At 37.3% G+C, this 22,251-nt stretch overlaps 2 protein-coding genes across 3 annotated transcripts; one reads left to right on the top strand and one right to left on the bottom strand.

The window, feature by feature from the left end:
* Nucleotides 1-3,371: 3,371 nt before the first annotated feature.
* Nucleotides 3,372-6,754, bottom strand: LOC106411575 (U-box domain-containing protein 3-like). Its single transcript, XM_048764643.1, has 5 exons — nt 6,538-6,754; nt 5,683-5,974; nt 5,499-5,606; nt 3,764-5,425; nt 3,372-3,685 (listed from the first exon to the last, which is right to left on the bottom strand). Exons 2-5 carry the CDS (start codon nt 5,959-5,961, stop codon nt 3,620-3,622), a joined length of 2,115 nt encoding a protein of 704 aa, XP_048620600.1. The 5' UTR covers nt 5,962-5,974; nt 6,538-6,754; the 3' UTR covers nt 3,372-3,619.
* Nucleotides 6,755-9,088: 2,334 nt separating this feature from the next.
* Nucleotides 9,089-13,334, top strand: LOC106414407 (protein ENHANCED DISEASE RESISTANCE 2-like). 2 transcript variants are annotated; one of them, XM_013855070.3, is made up of 16 exons: nt 9,089-9,269; nt 9,358-9,514; nt 9,701-9,775; nt 9,857-9,910; nt 9,985-10,050; nt 10,116-10,302; nt 10,381-10,427; nt 10,501-10,601; nt 10,769-10,929; nt 11,015-11,086; nt 11,176-11,615; nt 11,877-12,104; nt 12,180-12,332; nt 12,427-12,666; nt 12,732-12,833; nt 12,946-13,334. In XM_013855070.3, the coding sequence occupies exons 2-16, from the start codon at nt 9,362-9,364 to the stop codon at nt 13,033-13,035; spliced, it is 2,169 nt and encodes a 722-aa protein (XP_013710524.1). In that variant the 5' UTR covers nt 9,089-9,269; nt 9,358-9,361; the 3' UTR covers nt 13,036-13,334. The 2 variants fall into 2 exon arrangements, with proteins under 2 accessions (XP_013710524.1, XP_048620601.1); XM_048764644.1 differs by having other exon boundaries at nt 9,090-9,269; nt 9,348-9,514; nt 12,946-13,333.
* The last annotated feature ends 8,917 nt before the right edge of the window (nt 13,335-22,251 follow it).

Raw genomic sequence — 22,251 nt, forward strand, 5'->3', positions numbered from 1 at the left:
GTACTCAAAGATGTACTCCATGCGCCTCTCCCATTCGATGTAGGCGTCCGGGTCAACCTTTCCAGCAAAGGTTGGGGGAGTAAGTTTGAGATCCTTGCCCCCTTGCCAAGCGACCTCCTCATCTCGGAATCTCCTACGGATCGGGCTACCATCGCCTTGGACCCGATACTCCCGCCGGTTCCCACGCCCAGCCCGTTCGTACCGCGGCTCGTCCGGTTCGGTACGGTCAGTGTCCGAGTTGTCCTCACTGGATTGGGATTGTTGCTCTTCTGGAATGGGTTGGTTTCTCCTCCTTGGCTGTGGAGCATTAGCTCGGTTTCTCCCTGTTATCTGAGCCAGCTGCTCAGTCACCGTAGCCAGTGCGGCTTGGAGTTCAGCATGGTTAGCCAACAGCTGAGCATTGATCTCGGCTTGTGTTGGTGCTCCATCTAGGTCGCCCATGTCTCCTGCGACCAGAGAAAGAAAAGAAACAAGTGATTTGCAAGGAAACAAAAGAGAATGAAATAATATTTATCTAAGGCATGTAATGAATGTAAAACTTCCTTCTTTTTTTTTTAAATAGGAAAAACTTGAAGTGCAAGCCAAGACAAATTGAATGCAATTAAATGAAAATCTGATTCAAAAGAAAGGAAAGTAAAAATCGAAATTTAAAAAATGGAAAGTACAATTTTTTTTTTTTTTTTAAATATGGAAAATCTTGAAGTGCAAGCCAAGAAAATTAAATGCAATTAAATGAAAATTTGATCAAAAAAGGAAAGTAAAAATCGATGGATGCCAAAAACAAGTTACTAGAATGATGGATGCACAAAAATGGATCAAAGTTATGCAAACAAACAAGTTTTGAACTCGCCAAGAACAGCAAGAACAAGTTCAATTTTTTTTTTTTTTGAATAACAAAAGTAAAAGGATAGGATACAACCGTAGGTGTAGGAGCTTTGAGCTCTGATACCCAAATGATACAGGCTGAGATTCAGACCATACAAATGGGCGGACAGAGGTTTAAGAACTCGGACTGGACAGGACGGGTCGACGGCTATGGGGCGGCTGGGCGGATGCGATGGAGCGGACGATGGCCGATCTGGTTCCTGAAACAGATAAGGGATATTTTTATGAGTTTTTTTATGGATCTAAAATGATGAACTGAAAGGAAACTAATTGATATGTTAAGAACAGAAACAAATATGACTTTTTATGAGTTTTTATATTGAATGGAAATCTAGAACTATATGATGCAAACTGAAACAAAACAAGAGAAGGATAGAAATATGGGGGATGGATCCTTGTTGCTGGATGTGTATCTCTCTCAACAAGAACAGTGGATGGAGGTGGATAGCTATGGGATTTGACTTGCTGGATGTGTATCACTCTCAAGACAAATCGGTGGATGGGATGGAAGTGAAGAATCGCCACAAGCTTGGTGGTTTAGAGCTCGATAAGACTCGGCTGCTCTCTCTGTTTCTCACAGGGAAAAGACTTAGGGTTTCTGAGTTTGCAAAGGCAAAATTATTTCATAAAGACATGAGGCCAAAAATCGCCTAGCACATAGAGTTATATAGGGTTTTTCCCTTATGGGTCTCAAAATAAAAAAGGCCTTAAAACATGCTGGCCGAAAATGAGGCTGAAACAAAAGCCCAAAGTCTTAACCAAATAAATAAATAAAAATAAAGATAAACCAGACAACTGGTTGTCGGTTTGAGAATGCCTAAACCAGAATTCATAGTATGCTTGCATGTTGCCTCGTTAAAACCTTTCGGGAAAACCTAGTGGGACAAAACCCGATAAGGAAAAAGAGTACAACAACATACCAATCCTTCTGATGTCGGCTAGATCTCAGAACCATGAAGAGTTAGAGTGGAAGAAATGGAAATGGGATCTGGTCCAAGCTCGGATGTGGAAATGAGACGTCCGGCTTGGTTGAGTCTGAACTGGATCGGGCCGGTCGCGTCCTGAACCTCCGTTGGGCCGGCTTGATCTTGAATCTTCAACTGGACCATCTCCTCAATCAGCAGCTGGTCCTGGTCAGTTTGTCCATCTCGATCAAGGATTTGTTGGACAGCCTTGGTGAAACCTTCTCGCAAAGCCCTGGTTCCACTCCGGGTAGTCGGACCGCGCCTAACTATGGGAACCTCTACTTGGATGGCCTCATCAGACATTGTGTTGATTAACAGGTTCAGTCATGGGATAACTAATGACTGAGATGCTGCGTCGGTCACAGACCATGTTTCTGGTTAGTCCATTACACCATAGACTCATTTAACCCTTGCTCTCTTTTGCTACACAACCAAAGCCAAGGTAAATAACAAAATGTTGACATCAATCCGATGTTTATGTACCAGTAGTGAAAGTGGAAGCTTACACATATTGAGAGGACTCTCTGGTTTTGTCTGTAAAGAAACAAACAATGTAAGCAAAAGCTGCAAAACATTGGACGAATAGTTTCCATGATGTATCTATGCAAATGTGTTAATCTTTTTTGGTGTTCTTTTTAGTTACTCACAGTTACCTTTTGCTTTTGGACAATTTTGATTTGAATGTGTTGCATTTTGAGGTGTATTAAATTTGTGTGCACCAGTAAAAATCCAGCATTCGTTGGGTCGTACGTAGTCTTTTCGATTTAGGAAAATTTACTTTTTCTAGATGAATATGTATTTCTATTGGGAAAAAGAAATCGGGGTTTGACGCTGCTATAAATATGGGCCTAAGAGTTTAAAAATTTATTAATTCACATAAGAAACTCTAAACCGGTATTTGACTAAATACGTTTTTGCTCTTTTTTCCGCTTTTTTTTTATAACATCTCAAAGGTTTTCTAGGTTCAAGGACTAATCACCAAGAAATCCACATAAATCCGGGTTTTCTTGCCACTTAAGGCATCTATGGGTGGCCAAAGAGAATCAAACCCAAGACATAAGCTCCAGCTAGAACCCCTTTACCACTAGATCAAGACCACTTGGTTAATTCACGTTTGTTCAGATTCTAAGTTTACTTTTCTTATTAATGAAGCATTTTCAAAAAAAAAAAATATGTAGCTAATTAGCAGTTAGTCAAAAATGAATATGAACTAATAATTCCATTTGAATTATTTTAAAAACATTTTCCAATAATTTTAATGCTAATTCTATTTGGTAACTAAAAATTTACATGCATCGAGTTATATTGTAACTATATAGGTATCCATTGTTTAGAATATTTACATAAGTATATATATTTTAGTTTCAACTTAGTTATTTTAATTTAGTATATATTAATTTTTCTAAACTAATTTAATAAATTTATAGTAAATGTTATTATTATTAATATTTACTGCAATTTATACACTAAAAACATTACCAAATATAGTAATTCATATTCTTACAATAAAAACTGGAGCCGTAGTAAAAACTTCATTTCTTATATACTCGAATCTCACAAGTTGCACACATATGTAACTACTAAACACCAGCATTAATACACACACACATAACAAGAACCCAATACAAGCAGGAAAGATAAGAGAAAGACACTATTCTCCAGCTATCTTCCTGACAAAAAGAAAAGAGTAAAAGTTTCTACTAGCTTAACAAAACAAATCTCCCAAGGGGAATGTCCAAATGGAACAATGCAGCTCCGTTTCTTGATGATCATGATCTACCTTTCTTCATCCTTGCACCACGCTGGTTCCTGAAGTGGCTTAGTAGTTGCTGTGCCTGCAAAGAACAACATCACTATTCAGATATCTAACCACAACAAGAAACCAGACTTGGTTTGTTATTATAGTCTTTTACCTTCTCTTTCGCTCTCTGTGTACCAGACTGAGACAAGGCAACAAGCGGAGGTATAGCACCTTCTTGCAAAACCAAAGTGCAAAACTTAGGACTATTCAAACACAACTGAAGCAGCACAGAAGCTGCATTCTCTTTCCCTCTCCCAGACCCTGAATCAACAGTTTCAACAAGCAACGGAACCCCACCTCCCCTAACAATCTCTTGACGCCCTTCCCCAACTCCAGAAAGATTCGCAAGAAGAGCAACCGCTTTATCAACCATCTCCAAACCCGGATCCAACATCTCCACAAGATACTTAACCGCCTTAGCTTGCACGATCCGAGCCTTGTTCTCATGAGTTATAGAGAGATTGAACAAAGCAGAAGCAGCGTCTTTCTTCCCTCTCAACGTTCCCTTCCCAAGAAGACTCACCAGAGCATGTATCGCCGCGTTACACTGCCCTATTCTCTCCCTGTTGACTTGGACAACAGAAAGACTGAACAATGTAGCTGCTGAGTTCTCTTTGGTTCTGTCGTTTCCTGTGTTCAGAACGTGAACAAGCGGCTCTATAGCTCCAGCTTCCACAATCATGGCTTTGTTTACTTCACTAATGGAAAGATTCAGGAGAGCTGTGACTGCTTGTTCTTGCGTTAGCTTCTCTTCCGAGTATAGAAGTGAAAGCAGTGGAGTGATGGCACCGCAACGCCCAATGTGGACACGATTCTCAACGCTGTTGATGGTCAGACGACGTATCTCAGCAGCAGCAGCAGTCTTCTCTTTGTTAGATCCGGTTTTAAGATCTTCTACCAACTTTATGGTATGTGAAGTCATCATTGTTTGTACAGAACACTCGTTAGTACTCGCTTCACTATAGCTTTGTTGGTTCATCGGTAAGCTTTGTGTCTCACTTGTCAAGGAAGGAACGTAATCAACCGAAGAGACAACACTGCAAACTGATTCACTCCTGCTATGAGTATAAGACTGCTCCTGAGAAGAAAGTTCAAAGATCTCAAAGTCCTTGCTTACACTAGCAGGCACGTTGATCTTCACTTTCTCAAACCCATTTCCAGCTTCAACAGATGATCTTGAGGTAAAACTACTGCTTCTTAAAGAGAAACGAAAGCTCTCTGTGCGGTTGAAGTCATTAGAACCCATGTTATTAGCTATGGATGAAGCATCAGCACCGGAGTTAACAGCAAGGGTGATATTGTTTGCCTCCAACCAACTCTCAATCATAGCCTTAACTGTGTAGTTTGGAATGAGTTCTTGATGAGAGAGCACCTGCCTCGTCCTGGGACAAACAGCTAACCCGTTGTCAAGCCATTCCTTGATAGATGTTCTGTCGAATGTCTGTCCTGAAGCTACTATCACCGGATCAACCATGAGTTCTGTAGACAAAGGACACCGGAAGTAAGGAGGTGTTGAGACACCTTTAGCCACTTCAAGAAACTCGGTCTTGAGCATGTGTTCACGGATGCAAGAGACGAGATCTATCAGTTGGTCCATCTGCTCCTTCTCCACAGCAATGCTTTCCTTTAAGAGGTCCTGGTTTGATACCAACCCAATCATTTGAATAATGCTGTCAAGATCATCATTATCATCTGTCTGATTCCGTAAAGCATTGTTAATGTGTTCGGTTAATGTCCTCTCTTGCTTAAAACACTCAATCTCCTCCATACACCGCTGAAAAATTGTTCCTAGCGATTAATGTACTTTGCTGCACTCAAAGGCAGAGATTAAAGTAATTGTAGTTTACCTCAACACCTTGTACACTTGAACTTGCCTGTGATAACTGAAGAAGTATGCCAGTAATCTTCAGTGAACAAGTCTGGACTTTTTCCAACAAAAGCTCACAGTGAAACACCTGCACACACACTAACTCACTGAATAAATATGCAGAAGAAAAAACTGAAATGAAGAGTTTAAATCATCAAACTTACACCAAAGAGCTTGCTCAACTTTGGGGAACAGTCTTCTAAGAACTCACGAGCCTGGTTCACAACGGAGTCTAGGTCTTCGCACGCGCTGTTTAAGCAGTCATCATCAGGAGGTGTTTTGCAATCAACAACTTCATCTAGAAACGGTTTCAAGAGGTTCAACAAGTGAACCACGTTTCCAATACGTGTTTGGATGGGGTTATATCTTATAGTCTGGCATGCTACCAGATGAAGATAACGAGATATGCTGTTAAGAAGACATCGGACAGGTACAGGATCCATTCAACTAATGAAGCTGAAAAAAAAAACAAAAGAACAGAACACACATATCAACTTATGGATCATTTAATTGGGTTAGCATTCAGACTTAGTGTGTATTATATGAAGGAAAGAAAAAGAAACTGTATCTTTAGCACAATGTTTCTGTAGGAACAACATTATCAAAAGCATTGACTTTGACATATTTTCTTGACTAAATTCAAGTCACCACCTCTTATGGAAACTCAAACAGATGTTTCTGCTTTCTACTTTGCTTTTGCCTAATTTTAAACAATTTTTCAGATTAATAAAGTTGAAAATATATACATTCAACACTCACAAAGGGGACTGATTCCTCTGAATCTGATAAAATATCAAATCGATACCCTAAAAGGAATCAATAATTCAACCATAAGTGAGACCCATCAGGCCATCACAATGCATAAACAAATAGTGAGAGCCAGTAGAAGGAAACACACAAAAAAAACTCTAGAAGCTTAGCCAATGCCGAGTTCGAAGAGCACAAAAAAGTGATTTTTATTGGTATAAACAGAAACATTTAGAAAGAAAATGTGAGTTGGAGTTGGAGTTGGAGAATACCAAAGCTTTCACAGGAACAAGGCGATCATTCGAGGGGTTGCAGAGAGCTAAAGAAGAGTTACCAAAATCATCTAAAGATCGGTTCTTTGTTTACACAAAAGAGAGGAGAGAGAGAGATTGTAAGACAAGGGAAGAGGGAATAGTAAGTGTTAAGTAATAGCAGGGGGGGGCCCAAGTTGGGTTCTGCAGGTATCTCTCTCTATTTGCTTGCTGTGTTTATGTTGTGTTGTGTGGAGTTAGTAATTCTAAAAGCTGTCTTTTTTTTCTTTTTTCCATTTTTATAAAATTAAACAACAATTTTACCCAAAAAATGAAAATTAACAACAATTAAAAAAATATTACTTTTTACAACAATTGATATTTTGTTGTCTTGACTAGGGGAAAAAAAACCGGAATCGAAAAACCGAACCGGAACCAAATCAAATTACCCGAAACCGAAACCGAACCGAAACTCTCAAATATCCGGATGGTTCCTAAATTTCTATATCCGAATAACCGGAACCGAACCGGAACCGAACCGAAAACCGAACGGGTACCCGAATATCCAAAAAACAAGTATCCACTTTCTAATATAAGGTAAAATGTCATCAACCCCACTCGAACAGGAAGAGCGAGAACATTGTTATCACCAGACCATGTTATCTTTTATGTACTCTCTTATATTATACATATATATATATGATATTTTTATATTAAAACTCAATAAATACTTATAAAACTAGCACTTTATTGATTCGAACTCTAGTTGGATTGACAAATATGCAAGTGTGTAACCATTAGACCATTTAGATTAACATATTAACTCATATATTTTGTATGTGTATATTTGATTCATTTATTAAATGGGTACTCGAAACCGAACCGAAACCGACCAAAACCGAACCGAAATCTCATAAGTACCTATTGGGTATAAGAATGATTTATCCGATATATCCGGAACCAAATGGTTCCTACCCGAAACCGAACTGTATACCCGAATACCTAGGGCTAGTCTTGACCAAAGATTTAGATTAAAGTTAAGATTAAAAAAAAATTGGACCAATAATGTCAAAGGACCTGAGATTACAGGGCAGTACAATGGCTAACCTTTGTTCCGGTTTCTAATTTGGGTTATGTTAATAAGTTAATGGTATGGTGTTCCTTTCTACCTAATTTGAGATTTGTTGTCAGAGAAATGTTAGGGCCGTATGAAACAAATTGATGTGTTAGGCCCACTTTACGGGTTTAGGGCCCGTTTTGGTTTTGTGACGAATTGAATTATTGTTTCGTTCCGTCTCAGTTTTAGGTGTGGAATGTGTTGGTCACTTCACTTGTAGGCACTGGTAGAGCTGTAAACTGGATGAACTCATGTCCATTAGCCCATATCCATTTGTCCATTTATTGTTTGCGGACATGAGAGTGATCATGTCCATTAAAAACCATGTCCATTAAGAACCATGTCCATTAAGGACCATACCTACTAACACTCATATTTTCATGGACTGCCATGGAGTCCATGATGAACATATAAAAAAAATTTAAATTTTAATTTATAAGCCTACAATTATATATACAAGTTCATAAAATTAAAATTCATCCATAAATTCAAAAGTACAACAATACATAAGTTCATAAGTACAACAATTCCGGTCTTGGCGGGAAAAATCGATTTTGCGGTTGTGGCGGAAAAACTTAATTTTGCAGTTTTGACGGGAAAATTCGATTTTGCAGTTTTAGCGGAAAAACTCATTTTTGCGGTTTTGGCGGAAAACTAGATTTTCTGATTTTGGCAGAAAAACTCGATTTTTTGGTTTTGCCATGGGGTCCATAATGACCATATAAGAAAATTTTAATTTATAAGCCTACAATTACATATACAAGTTCATAAAATTTAAATTCATCCATAAATTCATAAGTACAATAATACATAAGTTCATAAGTACAACAATTTCGGTTTTGGCGAGAAAAATCGATTTTGCGGTTTTGGTAGGAAAACTCGATTTTCCGGTTTTGGCGGGAAAATTCGATTTTGCGTTTTGAAGAAAAACTCAATTTTGCGGTTCTGACGGAAAAACTCGATTTTCTGGTTCTGGCGGGAAAATTTGATATCAAAATTTAAGCGAAAAAATCGTTTTTACGATTTTAGCGGAAAAACTAAATTTTAGAAACCCTAGGTTTTGTGACCATTGGACAGTCCACGTCCATAAAGCCCAAAACCAACAAAGACCATTTTCTTAATGGTCTTCTACATTTTATCCAATAAAAACAAATGAAATAATGGGTTTGTCCATATTAAACCCGTTTGTATATAGACATGGGCAACCATTGGACGGCCCGCCCATTTGACACCTCTAGGCACTGGTAAGTCATTCACCGTACGGTTTAAAGACTTTTGGAATCTTCTTGTCGAGAATGGCATAATTATATTAGAAACAACTAATTATAGAATTAAAACCCCGAACATAGAAGTGCCAATCTTTTAGCCTCTTCACAAATAGCAAGTAATTTCTAACCAACGAATTTTTTAAAAAAGTTTATAACCAAAACGAGACGTAGAAGCAATAAGACCAGAACGGAACAAAACTTATGTTTGTTTTTCTCTCTTGATTGAGAGAAAAAAAAAATTAAGATTCTCTGTTTCGCTTCGGCTGAATCAGAGAATCACTTCAAGTTAAGCATTCGATATACAAAACGTTTTGTGACATCTAGTATATATATTTGTTTACGGGAAAACGAAGCTAGCATTTCAACTGGTAAATCAAATATTCATGATGTTTTTTTTTTTTTTTTGAAAAAATGAATTTGAATCGTTTTATGTAAAACTTAAAAAGGGTTTTGTAGAAAAATGGAAATGTCTCAAACCGACGGAAGAATGGAAGGTTGGCTTTATACCATCCGACACAACCGGTTCGGTCTTCAATTTTCCCGTAAACGATATTTTGTTCTTCTCGACGACAACCTTAAAAGCTTTAGATCAGTACCATCAGATCAAAACGAGGTTTGTCTTTCTCATTTCCTCATAATATGACATTTTGTTTATGTGTTACGCTTTTTAGTATAAAGAGATTTACGCAGAGTAGATGCAAAATATTGACATAAAGAAGTAATTAAATAGGGTTTATATCTAAGGAGGATAGTAATGAGAATAATGATGATAAATAAAAATCGCCAACTTTATGTATAGGAACCTTATAGAAGAGCATCTCTAGACTGTTGTATTAGGGTTACCGACAATGGAAGGGAGAGCTTCAATAGAAAGGTACCAACTCTTGGATACTTATAATTAGCCTATATTACTCAGTTTATGGATTGTTTCTTTTTGGTTCATGTGTTGTTCCAGATCCTTTTCATCTTCACGCTCTACAATACTACGAACCATTTGGACCAGTTAAAGGTTTGTTTGAATTAGCTTGTCTTTTACATCTCGCATTTCTTGTTTTGGAAGGTTCATTCTTTTTTTTTAAACAGTTGGGTGCAAGTAGTCCTGAAGAAGCAGCCAAATGGATCAGATCATTACAAGATGCTTCACAAAAGGTTTGTTACATTTTCAATACATTATAAGATTTGAGACTCACATACCACTTGATTAATGTTTTCAGAAGTTTCCATTTCCGGATTGCGAATTTGTATCTCATGCTGAGAAAGGACTTGTGAAATTTAATGTATCAAGGAGGTCGCGCCGCAAAAATTCAGTGGACTGGACAAATTACTCATCATTGAATGTTGAGACAATAGCACCTGATGTCATTGCTCCTTCTCCATGGAAAATATTTGGATGCCAAAACGGTAATAAAAGATAACTTTCTCTGTAAAAAACTTGTGATTCAAGAAACCGATAGCCTTACCAAGCTTTTGAGTTTTCAGGGTTACGCCTCTTCAAAGAAGCTAAAGACTGGGATTCCCGTGGAAGGGTAATGTAAATTTGTTTACTTACTGCATTTGTGAATCTTAACTTTTAATTTCTTTTACTAAAACCTCTTGCAGCATTGGGATGATCATCCTGCAATAATGGCAGTTGGAGTCATAGATGGTACTTCAGAAGATATCTTCAATACCTTAATGTCTTTCGGTCCTTTACGATCAGAGTAAGCTCTATCACTTTGATCTAAAAGGTTAACCAGCCTTATCGGTATATTTTCATTTATCTTCCATATTAGCCACTATACATGGCTTGACGCAAGAAACCTTGATTTCCTCTAAGTTTAGATATTAATCTTTTTCTTGACTTAGGGTTTACATGACTTTCTTGTAGATGGGACTTTTCTTTCTACAAAGGCAGCGTGGTGGAGCATCTTGATGGACACACAGATATAATCAATGTCCAGCTATACAGTGATTGGTTGCCATGGGGAATGAATAGAAGAGACTTATTGCTGCGACGCTACTGGAGAAGAGAAGAAGATGGAACATATGGTTAGATCAATTCTTGATTATATTTCTTGAACGTTAACATGTTGAACTTTCTGGCCTATAACCTTCTCAACCTTGACTATCACAGTGATTCTTTGTCACTCTGTTTATCACAAGGAGTGCCCACCAAAGAAGGGATACGTTCGTGCTTGTGTCAAAAGTAAAGTTTCTTTCTTCACAACTCTTTTTTTTTTTTTTACTTTATAACCCTTTGTTTTTTTTATGAGTTTTGCATGATTTGGAACATAGGTGGTGGTTACGTGGTGACACCGGTGAACAAAGCGAAACAATCACTAGTAAAGCATATGGTAGCCATTGATTGGAGAAGCTGGAACTTATACACTGGGGCTTCTTCTTCAAGATCCATAACCATCCGCGTGGTTGAGAGACTTGCGGCGTTACGCGAAATGTTCAAAGCGAAACAAGGACATGGCTTCACTGAGTTCGTCTCCGGGGAGTTCATGGATACTAAATCATGCGTGTCTAATATCAACACTAGACCTCTTAAAATAGCAGCCAAAAGGGTTGATCTAGAGCTTGTGAAGGCTGAGGATATGGAGAAACCTTCTTCCGCACGTAACAGTTTGATGGATTTAAATGATGCTTCTGATGAATTTTTCGACGTTCCTGAGCCCAGTGAGTTTGATAGCTTCATTGATAACTCTCTCTTTTCACAAGGACACTCTCAGGTAAATTTATGCTTAACACAGTGGCTCTCTCACTCATGACCGGTCCTGAGATTCATATATAGGGCTTGAAACAATTACTAAACATATTTTTTCTTAACCATTTGGGTACTAAATGATATTATATATACATATTAACCATTAATATATTGAGGACCATAAGAGAATGTTTCATCTAGCTATGCCTAGGACCAGCTCTCCTCTCACTTCTTGTTTTGCTTGTGGAACAAAGTAATCTTGTGTGTGTGTGTGTGTGTGTTTCAGCTCAAGATACCATCACCAGCTGGCATTGTCAAGAAACTTCAAGATCTAGCCATTAACAAGAAAGGCTATATGGATTTACAAGAGGTTGGTATGGATGAAAAGACCACATTCTTCTATGGAGCCACTCTTCAAAAAGATCCAAATCTTACTCTGCCTTGTAGTTGGGCTACCGCGGATCCCTCCACATTTTTGATTCGTGGAGACAATTATCTACAAGACCAACAAAAGGTAATCCATTTTCCAGATACACATATGTGTGTGTTCAACCCATGATAATGATCCTTGGTACCATTCAAACGACAGGTAAAGGCAAAAGACACAATGATGCAAATGATTGGAGCAGATTGGATAAGTTCTGATAAGCGAGAAGATGATCTTGGTGGCCGACTAGGTGGTGTAGTTCAGGAGTTCGCAGCCAAAGGCGGTCCTGAATTTTTCTTCATTGTAAACATGCAGGTAACTTTGACATTAGCTACTATCATTCTAAAGAATCATTGCTTTATTTTTAGTTAAGAGACCTAACTAATATGAAAATTTATATATAAATCAGGCCCCAGGTTCAGCTATGTATAGTCTAGCATTGTACTATATGCTGAAAACTCCATTAGAAGATCATCCTTTGTTACATAGTTTTGTGAATGGTGATGATGCTTATCGCAATTCGCGCTTTAAACTCATCCCACACATCTCCAAAGGCTCATGGATTGTGAAACAGAGTGTTGGCAAGAAGGCTTGCTTGGTGGGTCAGGCACTTGTAGTTCGCTACACCCGTGGAAAAAATTACTTGGAGGTAAAAACACAATTCAAAAGCAATATTATATGCTATATCAAAACTCATAATCTTTTCTTTCTCAGCTTGACATTGATGTTGGGTCTTCAACTGTTGCAAGAGGTGTAACCAATCTTGTTCTTGGGTATCTTAACAATTTGGTTATAGAAATGGCCTTTTTGATACAGGTAAAGCAAAAACTAATCATGTTGAAACTTGAAAATTATAGAATTCTAAGACTTAATGTTATGTAACAATAAGTAATGAAGATCATTCGATGTTTGAAAACTGATTATGCAGGCAAATACAGTAGAGGAACTACCAGAACTGTTACTAGGAACATGTCGGCTCAATTATCTCGATGCTACAAAATCTGTAAAAGAAAGATGAGACATCCCCAAGAACAAACAATACAATGCAAGAGCAGAGGATATTTCTATTTTTGGTTCTTTGTGCAAGCTGTGCGTTTCTTTTACCATTCTTTACTAAGTCAACTCGTTTTAACACTCAGACTAAGGTATAGAAAGGATCTAGTTCGGTCCTCTGTGTTACCTGATCCACTTGAATAAATAAACTTGTTGATTTAGTCCAATGCATGTTTTGCAAAATGAAAATTAGAGGAGATAGTTACTTGTGCAACAATCAAAATCTGTTCTTTTATCAGAAGAAACTCTTAACCCATACTGATTTGCGTACATTTATAGAGCTAAGACTATATACCAAAAAAAAGTAGTCATGTATGCGTTAAACGATAATATATCTAGAGCTGATCTCTAGGAAGGCTTTGATGTGTAAAGCGCAATATCACACTTTTGAAATTTAACACACTTCCGGTTTTATTTTTTATAAAATACTTCTGTGAAATACATTTCCTTGCATTTATTACAGAAGAAATTTACGTTATCTTAAGATTTTGGATTCAAAAAAAAAAAGATTATGGATTCATGTGAATAATAAATGCTAACGTGAATGGCGGAGGCATAAATTCATTTATGTCTTAGTACTAATAAGTAATGTTTAGAATATTAAGAAAAACTTTTATAATTGGAACTATACTTTATTAAAAAAATTGGAACCATATGGGACTACATATGTAGAGTGAGTGTGATTAGTGAATATCAACAATGTGGGGCTGAGTATGCGTTGCATGCCTCCGGAAGCAAAGGAGTCACTTTTAGTGGGTCACTGGTTCCTCCGGTTCATCTGTCGGCACCGACACCTCTCTAACTATTCTTCTGTTTTTGTTTTCTGTAGTTTTACCATAGTTTTATTTGCTTTTTCTTCTCCAGTTCAATCACCACCATTGTCTTCCTTTTTTTCAATTGGTTTTCTTCAGAATTAAAGAAAATTTTCGCTAAATTTCATTTTGTAATATTTTTCATAAGTTTACTTTTTTGTTCATATTTTTCTTATGTTACTTTTTGGACACATGTTATGAGATTTAGAAGATAATAATGACCTGCTATCTCAGTAGATCACTGATTCTTTGTCAACGTTTCTTTCATGCGGGGGTTGGCTCACAGGCACTCAATCTGACTTGTTATCAAAATTCTTAAATTTCTCAGAAGTTTGGTACACTTTCAAACGTGCACTAAATGTTTTTTTTGTCATCAGTTGGATCGACATGATCCCATCTATAATCAACCTTACAATGCGAAGAACGCGACTAGTGGAATTATATTCCGGTGGAGAAAACAGCAGATTTGAACATTTAGGGGGTGTATTGAATCTGACATTTGAAGTAATTTGATTTTTAATGAGTTTGTAGATGATTGCAGGAGAATTGGAGAATTTGATGTGATTTTTGTTAAAACATTCTAGAATATCATCTAAAAAAAATTTCAACTTAAATTTTGTTAAATAACAGTGGATTTCAGAGTGTTTTATGAAATGACAAGTTCAATAACAATGGATTTTAAAGTGTTTTTTAAAATTCATGTTTGAATAACAGTGGATTTGTCATTTTAATGTAAATCATTTGAAACTCTTAGTTGAATACAACCTTTTAAATTGTAATAATATACCAAAATAATACATGGAAAATGCTCAAAAGCATATGACTACACCAAAAATAACATAAGATCAAATTATATGGAAAATGCTCAAACTCATGCTCTTGATAAAGAAATAATATTAGATAAAAGATCAAAAACAAGCAATAAGTCATATAATAACATTGTCTTTCACTACAAGAAAACAGGGGGATTCTGATGGCCGAAATCGTCGGAAATTCGTCGGAATCGGTCTATTCCGACGAATTTCCGACGAACTCGTCCGTCGGTATCGTTTCGTCGGAAAAAACAAATTCGTCGGAATTTCGTCAGAAATTCCGACGACTTTCTGACGAATACCGAGAAACGTCATTCTGACGAACTTCCGACGATATTACGATGCGGCTACACGAGACCAGAGTTCATCGGAAAACTACAATTCCGACGAACGTGGTTCCTCGGTTTATTCCGACGAACTTTGGGCGTCGGAATTTACCGACGGACATCGGTCGTCGGAATATACCGACGAACCACGTTCGTCGGTATATTCCGACGGAAATGAGTTTGTCGGTAAATTCCGACGGATATATGTTCGTCGGTATATTCCGACGACCGTTGTCCGTCGGTATATACCCTTTTTTTTTTACAAATTAATTTTGCATTTTTATATATTTTTTGATATTAATAAATTTAAAAAATTGGAAATTTAAAACTAATAATATTATAAAATTTAAATTCATAAAAACCGAAATAGGAAAAAAACATTCATAAAGTTTAAAATTCATACAAACCGAAATAGAAAAAAAAAACATTCCGAAAGTTTTATAAAGCCGAAATAAACTAAGATGAACTCGAAGACATCAAACGATCTAGCTTCTGCATAATCTCGGTGTTGAACTTCTTCTGGGATGCCAACTCAGCAAGGATAGTGGCATTCTCCGAACGGATAGTGGCATTCTCCGAAAGGATAGTGGTGTTCTGCTCCTCCAATGCCCCAATCCGTTCATCTTTGTCATGTAGCTCCTCGAGAATCATGGGATCGGCATACGGAGCTTGCGAAGAAGATGCCGGATACGAAGAAGCACGACGGGCCAACCCAACTAAACGGCCTCCTTTCCTTTTAGGAACCGCCTACAAAAATATTTAAAGTAAGTAAATATGGACAAGTAAGTAATCGACATTATAAAAAAAATATATTAATAAAAAAAATTACCTTTTCAACCATCTCATTTATTTGCAATAGAGACAGGTTGGTTGAAGCTCCCGTGGAGTCGCCGTCATCAGAGAGAGGCTGAGATTGAGAAACTATCTCAGCTTCCACCAAATCAACTACACCTCTGATCACGGGGTCCTGAATTTGACCCGTCGTCTTGTTAGTGTGAGCCACCTTAATGAGTTGGAGACGATCAACGGGATTACCGTCATTTGCTTCGATCTAAAAAAACCGCCATTATTAGCCAAAAAATATATAAAATATTTATTTAAAAAATATAAAGATAAATAATAATAAAAAACTTACAAGTTCATCCTCCTTAGTAGACATGGAGCAAGCGCCGAGGTTGTGCACATACATACCTTTCCCGCCACGATCGCTCTTCCGGTTCCTGGAGTTCCTAGAAGACGTCTCTGCAGTGTCTTCCCTCTCCCAATGAGCTATCAACTGCTCCCACACCCCCCCGTTGATGAACCGTGGCTTCTTGTTCTTCTGCCAAACTGTCTTCCACGCGTTTATCTGCTTTGTGTAAGAGTCCATGGCCTTTTCGTTGAATTTCTTACGGACTGTTTCCGTAAGATCGGAGTGCCAGTTGAACTCTTGCTACAAAACAAACACAATTTAATAAGTAAATATATGTAAAAAAATGTAAAAACTTAAAAAAAATGAAGGGTTACTATACCGCAAACTGACGAAACCACAACTCTCGTTCGTCGGAAGGGATCACACTCCACTTTGGATATCCAAAACGGAGCATGGAGTACATCATCTGGTTGATGCTCCGGCTAATGCCATTTTTCGACTTGGTGAACCTTTAAAAAAAAATACAAGTTAGCAAGTTAATTAAAGCAAAAAATATAACGGTACAAATAAAAAAAAATACTAACCAAGTGCTATGGCCTCGTCGTGGGTTGAGTTGGAGAAACGGGAGATGCTCTCGACCTGGTTGTTGAACCAATAGATGAACCGGCATGACCCCCGGATCCTGTTGAGCAGCAGCGTGAGGGGCAGCGTGAGGGGCAGAGGGAGCTGGAGCGGGAATATATGCGGGAACCGAGTCATGAGACGATACCGATGCACGGGAACCGCTCACCGAACTACGTCGAAGACGGGCTGCGGGGCGGGCTTCATCCTCGGCCCTAAAAAAAAAAAATTAACCCATCAAACATATTTTCATTTATATATTTACAAAAGGTTTTATAAACGTTTTAAAAAAAACTATTAAACCTTTTATATATATATATATATATATATATATATATATATATATATATATGTATACAAATTATAAAAAATTTATAAATATAGAAAAATGTTGTTAAAAATTTATAAATGAAGAAAAATGTTGTTAAATATTTATATTTTAAAAAAAAAATGTTGTTAAATATTTATTAGTGGAAACTTAAAAAAAAATATAAAAAATTTTAAAATTTTAAAATTTTTACTATACATGATTTACATATATATATATATGTATACAAAATTATAAAAAATTTATAAATATAGAAAAATGTTGTTAAAATTTATAAATGAAGAAAAATAGTGTTAAATATTTATATTTTTTTCAAAAAAACGTTTTTAAAAATCAAAAAACGTTTTTAAAAATCAAAAAACGTTTTTAAAAATCAAAAAACGTTTTTAAAAATCAAAAAACGTTTTTAAAAATAAAAAAAAAACGTTTTAAAAAATAAAAAAACGTTTTTAAAAATCAAAAAATGTTCCAAAAAAAACTAAAACAACAATCCTAACTTATATATCCTAAACTATCCATTCAATCCTAAAATGTTCAATCAAACAACCTAAAATCCGAGATCAACTTCCAAAACCCTAAACAATTGAAAAAAAAAAGGTTTGGGATGATTCTTACATGATTTGGGGTTTGGGGAAGAGATAGGAGGGTGAGGAGAGGATTCGCCGGTGAAGAGAGGCCGGAATCGCCGGAGAGTCGCCGAAATCGCCGAAATCGCCGGAGAGTTTTGAGAGAGAGAGAGGCCGCGGAGATAACGAAGAAGAAAGGAGAAGGGTTTTTATTTCCGTGGATTCCGACGGACACGGGTTCGTCGGTATTCCGTCGGTATATTTAAAATATACCAAATGCCGATTCGCGAAAATTTTCAAGCGGTTTGGTTCTCCCGGGCTAATTGAAATTCCGACGGAACGTGTCCGTCAGTATTTTCCGACGGACACATTCCGTCGGTATATTCCGACGGAATTCCGACGACTTAGTGTTTAGGGTGTTCTTTTCAAGTTTCTAAATGCAAAATCCAAACCTTTGATAATATATATAGTATTTGCATAAAGATTTAACAATAAAAATGTTTTATAACACGATTTTACACAACAATATTTTTTGTAGTGTAAGCTTATATAAATATGATTGTATAAGTACATAATGTTAAGATGAGATGTTATGAAAACAATGATATGCATACATAAATATTTTAATGAGTTGTTATATTTGAACGGTTGCGATCTAATACTATACTAAACACTTATTATGTGTTATTTTCATAGTTTTGGCATCTAAATTTATAGATTTTTATGATTGAAACTTTATAGAAAAACATGTCGTCGGTATTTTCCGACGAAATACCGACGACCTTTCAATTTTCAATGAAACCCGTTGTCGTCGCTATGTCGTCGGTATATTGCGAGGGATTTCCGACGGACCATTAAAAAAAAAAAAAAAAAAAAAACTAATCAGAATCTTCTGAATCTTCATCAAACTCCCCAACCTCGGCTTCCGGCTCTGAATGTACGACAGCATCATGTCCAAACACAGTCAAATTCTCAACGAGTTGAACATTTTCCAAATCTTCAACTGCCTGGGCGTTGCTGGTAGACTCTGGTTGCAATGGTTCATCATCATCAGAAGTTCCATCCACTCGTCCTCTTGGGTTGATTTGCGTTACAGTAACCCATGGATCGTCTCTGTACGTCACCCGAGGGTAACTGATGTAGCACACCTATACATATCAATTATACAAAGTATTAGTTCAATATATAACATTAATTAATTATATTGGTAAAAAATTATGAATATATTGACATACCTGATCAGCTTGCGAACCAAGAATGAAGGGATCATAATATTGAAGTTTCCGCCGCGAATGAACTGATGTAACACCAAACGCATCAATCTTCACTCCTCTATCTGGGGTGGTGTCATACCAATCACAATAGAATACTACACAACGCAATCCAACCATTCCAGGAAATTGGATTTCCAATATTTCTTTTATGTTGCCGTAGTAGACATCGTCACCAGAAGAAGATGAAACACCAGCATCATATGTTGTCTTAGAATGACCTTTCCTTGTGAATGCATATCCTCGCGTACAAAATTTAGGATATGATTTGACCACATAGTTTGGTCCCTGCACAAATTCGCGTATCCAATCATCGAACACAAGACCTCTGGCCAAACCATCATTCACCTATAAAAAAAAACATATATGATTGCAAAATTAATTAGTTTATATATATTAAATTTAAACTAATCATTTGCATAGGGTAATAGGATATATGACTCACATAACTACGAAGCCACGCAGCAAATCCGTTATCTCTAAGTTGTCGAAGCTCATCTTCTGTTGCATGCCTGTGAGTCATACGCAACTCCGCCATATATACACTATATACAAAAATATTATCAATATGAAATAAATTTATTGAATATTAATCTAACAATAAATGAATAAATATTTTTACCTCTCATATTGTAGAACATCTTCACAGTTGGTGAGCAAATATGTTTGCAAATGAGCGTTCTCAGTGTCCGTAAGTCTCCGCTTCGTGAATTTTCCACTAAGTCGTCCTATTTCCTTGAACATGCTTGGGACAGTAACATGATATGTTGCTCTCTCCCCTCTATCATCATGCCGAGCAGGTCTTCGGTGTTTTGTTTGCACTTCTGGTGGAAAATAATTTTCAGCAAAGATTGCAGTTTCTTCATTGATCACCTGTGCCACTATAGATCCTTCCACCCTGCTTTGATTTTTGACCATCTTCTTCAGATGATGCATATAACGCTCAAAAATATACATCCATCTGTACTGCACAGGACCACCAAGTTCCAATTCTCTTGCGAGATGAATAGCAAGATGTTCCATTACATCAAAGAATGATGGAGGAAATATCTTCTCAAGGTTGCACATGCTGACTGGTGCGTTTGTCTTCAAATTATTAATACCCTCTTCAGTCAATACTCTGCTGCATAAGTCACGGAAAAAAACACTAATCCCTGCAATTGCTTCATGAACATTACGTGGCAATAATGCTGAAAAGGCAAACGGAAGGAGGCGCTGCATAATTACATGACAATCATGACTCTTCAAGCCAGTAAACTTTCCTTCGCTTCTATCAACGCAGTTCCCCAAATTTGATGCATATCCGTCAGGAAATTTCACTTTCTCTGTAATCCAATCAAAGAACTCTTCTTTTCTAGCACCATCTAGCCGATAAATGGGAAAAGGGGCCGTACCGTTCTCATCAACGTGAAGTTCAGAACGATCACAAATATCGACTAAATCCAACCTTGACTTCAAATTATCCTTCGTTTTACCTTGGATGTTAAGGACTGTGTTCATCAGATTATCGAAGAAGTTCTTCTCAATATGCATGACATCTAAATTATGCCGCAATAGATGACTCTCCCAATATGGTAGATCCCAGAAAATACTCTTTTTGTGCCAGTTATGTAGCTCTCCAACCGCATTGACTCGAATGTTTTCATGTCCACCTACATCTGGCGTCCTTTCTGCATCAAAATACCTAAACTGCTTCAACAAATCTTTCCCACTAACTTCCTCAGGTGGACCATCAAACACCTGCTTGTTCTTCGTAAACGAAGTCTTACTCCTGCGGTATGGATGATCAGGTGGTAGAAATCGTCTGTGACAGTCAAACCAACACGTTTTCCTTCCGTTCTTTAGTTGGAAAGCATCTGTGTCATCTTGACAATATGGACATGATAGCTTCCCATGTGTTGTCCATCCAGATAACATACCATATGCTGGAAAGTCACTTATTGTCCACATAAGTACTGCCCGCATCTGAAAGTTTTCTTTGCGCGAAACATCGTATGTCTCAAAACCATGCGCCCATAGTTGTTGCAACTCATATATTAGTGGTTGAAGAAACACATCTAGTGATCTTTTAGGATGATCTGGCCCGGGGACTAGAATTGAGAGAAACAAAAACTCTCGTCGCATGCACAAGCTCGGCCGTAAGTTGTACGGTGTCACAATAACTGGCCATAGAGAATACTGCCTTCCATGCTTTCCAAATGGGCTGAAACCATCAGTAGATAATCCAAGATAAACATTTCTTCTCTCTTCCGCAAATTCTGGATATGTTGACTGGAAATGTTTCCAAGCCTTTGCATCTGAAGGATGTCTAATCTCACCATTTGTGGAATGCTCTGCATGCCATCTCATTGCTTTTGCTGTGCGCTCACACTGATACAACCTCTTCAATCTTTCCGTCAAAGGCAAATACCACATTCTTTTGAATGGGATCGGAACTCTTCCCCTCGTCTCCTGATAACGAGGTTTCCCACAAAATTTGCATACATTCCGTGTCTCATCCGCTCTCCAGTAGATCATGCAGTTGTCAATACATACATCTATCACTTCATACGGTAGTTGAAGACCTGCAACAAGTTTCTGAACCTCGTAGTATGAACCCGGTGCAAGGTTATCCTCAGGTAGAATACCTTTGACAAAATCAGTAATCGCATCCATACATTCTTCAGCCAAATTATAGTCTGTCTTAATACCCATTAATCTAGTTGCAGATGATAAGACTGAATGACCATCTCTACAATTTTGATACAAAGGTTGTTTTCCTGCATCCAACATGTCAAAAAATCTCCTAGACTCGGGGTTTGGTTCTTCCCCTCTATAATGATCATGTACCATCTGCTCAGTACCTACACCATAATCTATATCCGTTCTAGATTCTTCTAACCTAATATCAGGCTGAGGTTCACTAACAGGCTGAGGTTCGCTAGTACTACCATATTCATAACCAGTTTCCCCATGAAGGTACCAAACTTTATAATTACGTGAAAACCCTTTCATATACAAATGAGTCCAAACATCAAATTCTTTTATAACCTTATTATTATTGCAAGAAGAGCAGGGACATCTTAACATACCACTTTTTGCATCCGGTTGCTGTTGAACAAGCCTCATGAATTCTCCAATCCCTTGAACGTATTCTTCCGTAAGCAAATTGGTGTTCGGATCCAAATGAGGTTTATCCATCCACGAACGATAATAAACTTCTGAAGACATGATTTTCACGGAATTGTTATGACTAAAGAGAATGAAGAGAGAATGAAGTGTGAATGAGTTGAATGAGGAGGGGTTGTATTTATAGGAAATTGCTTACGGACCT

This window comes from Brassica napus, chromosome C8 (genome assembly GCF_020379485.1).
Source record: "Brassica napus cultivar Da-Ae chromosome C8, Da-Ae, whole genome shotgun sequence".
Classification (NCBI taxonomy): Eukaryota; Viridiplantae; Streptophyta; class Magnoliopsida; order Brassicales; family Brassicaceae; genus Brassica; species Brassica napus.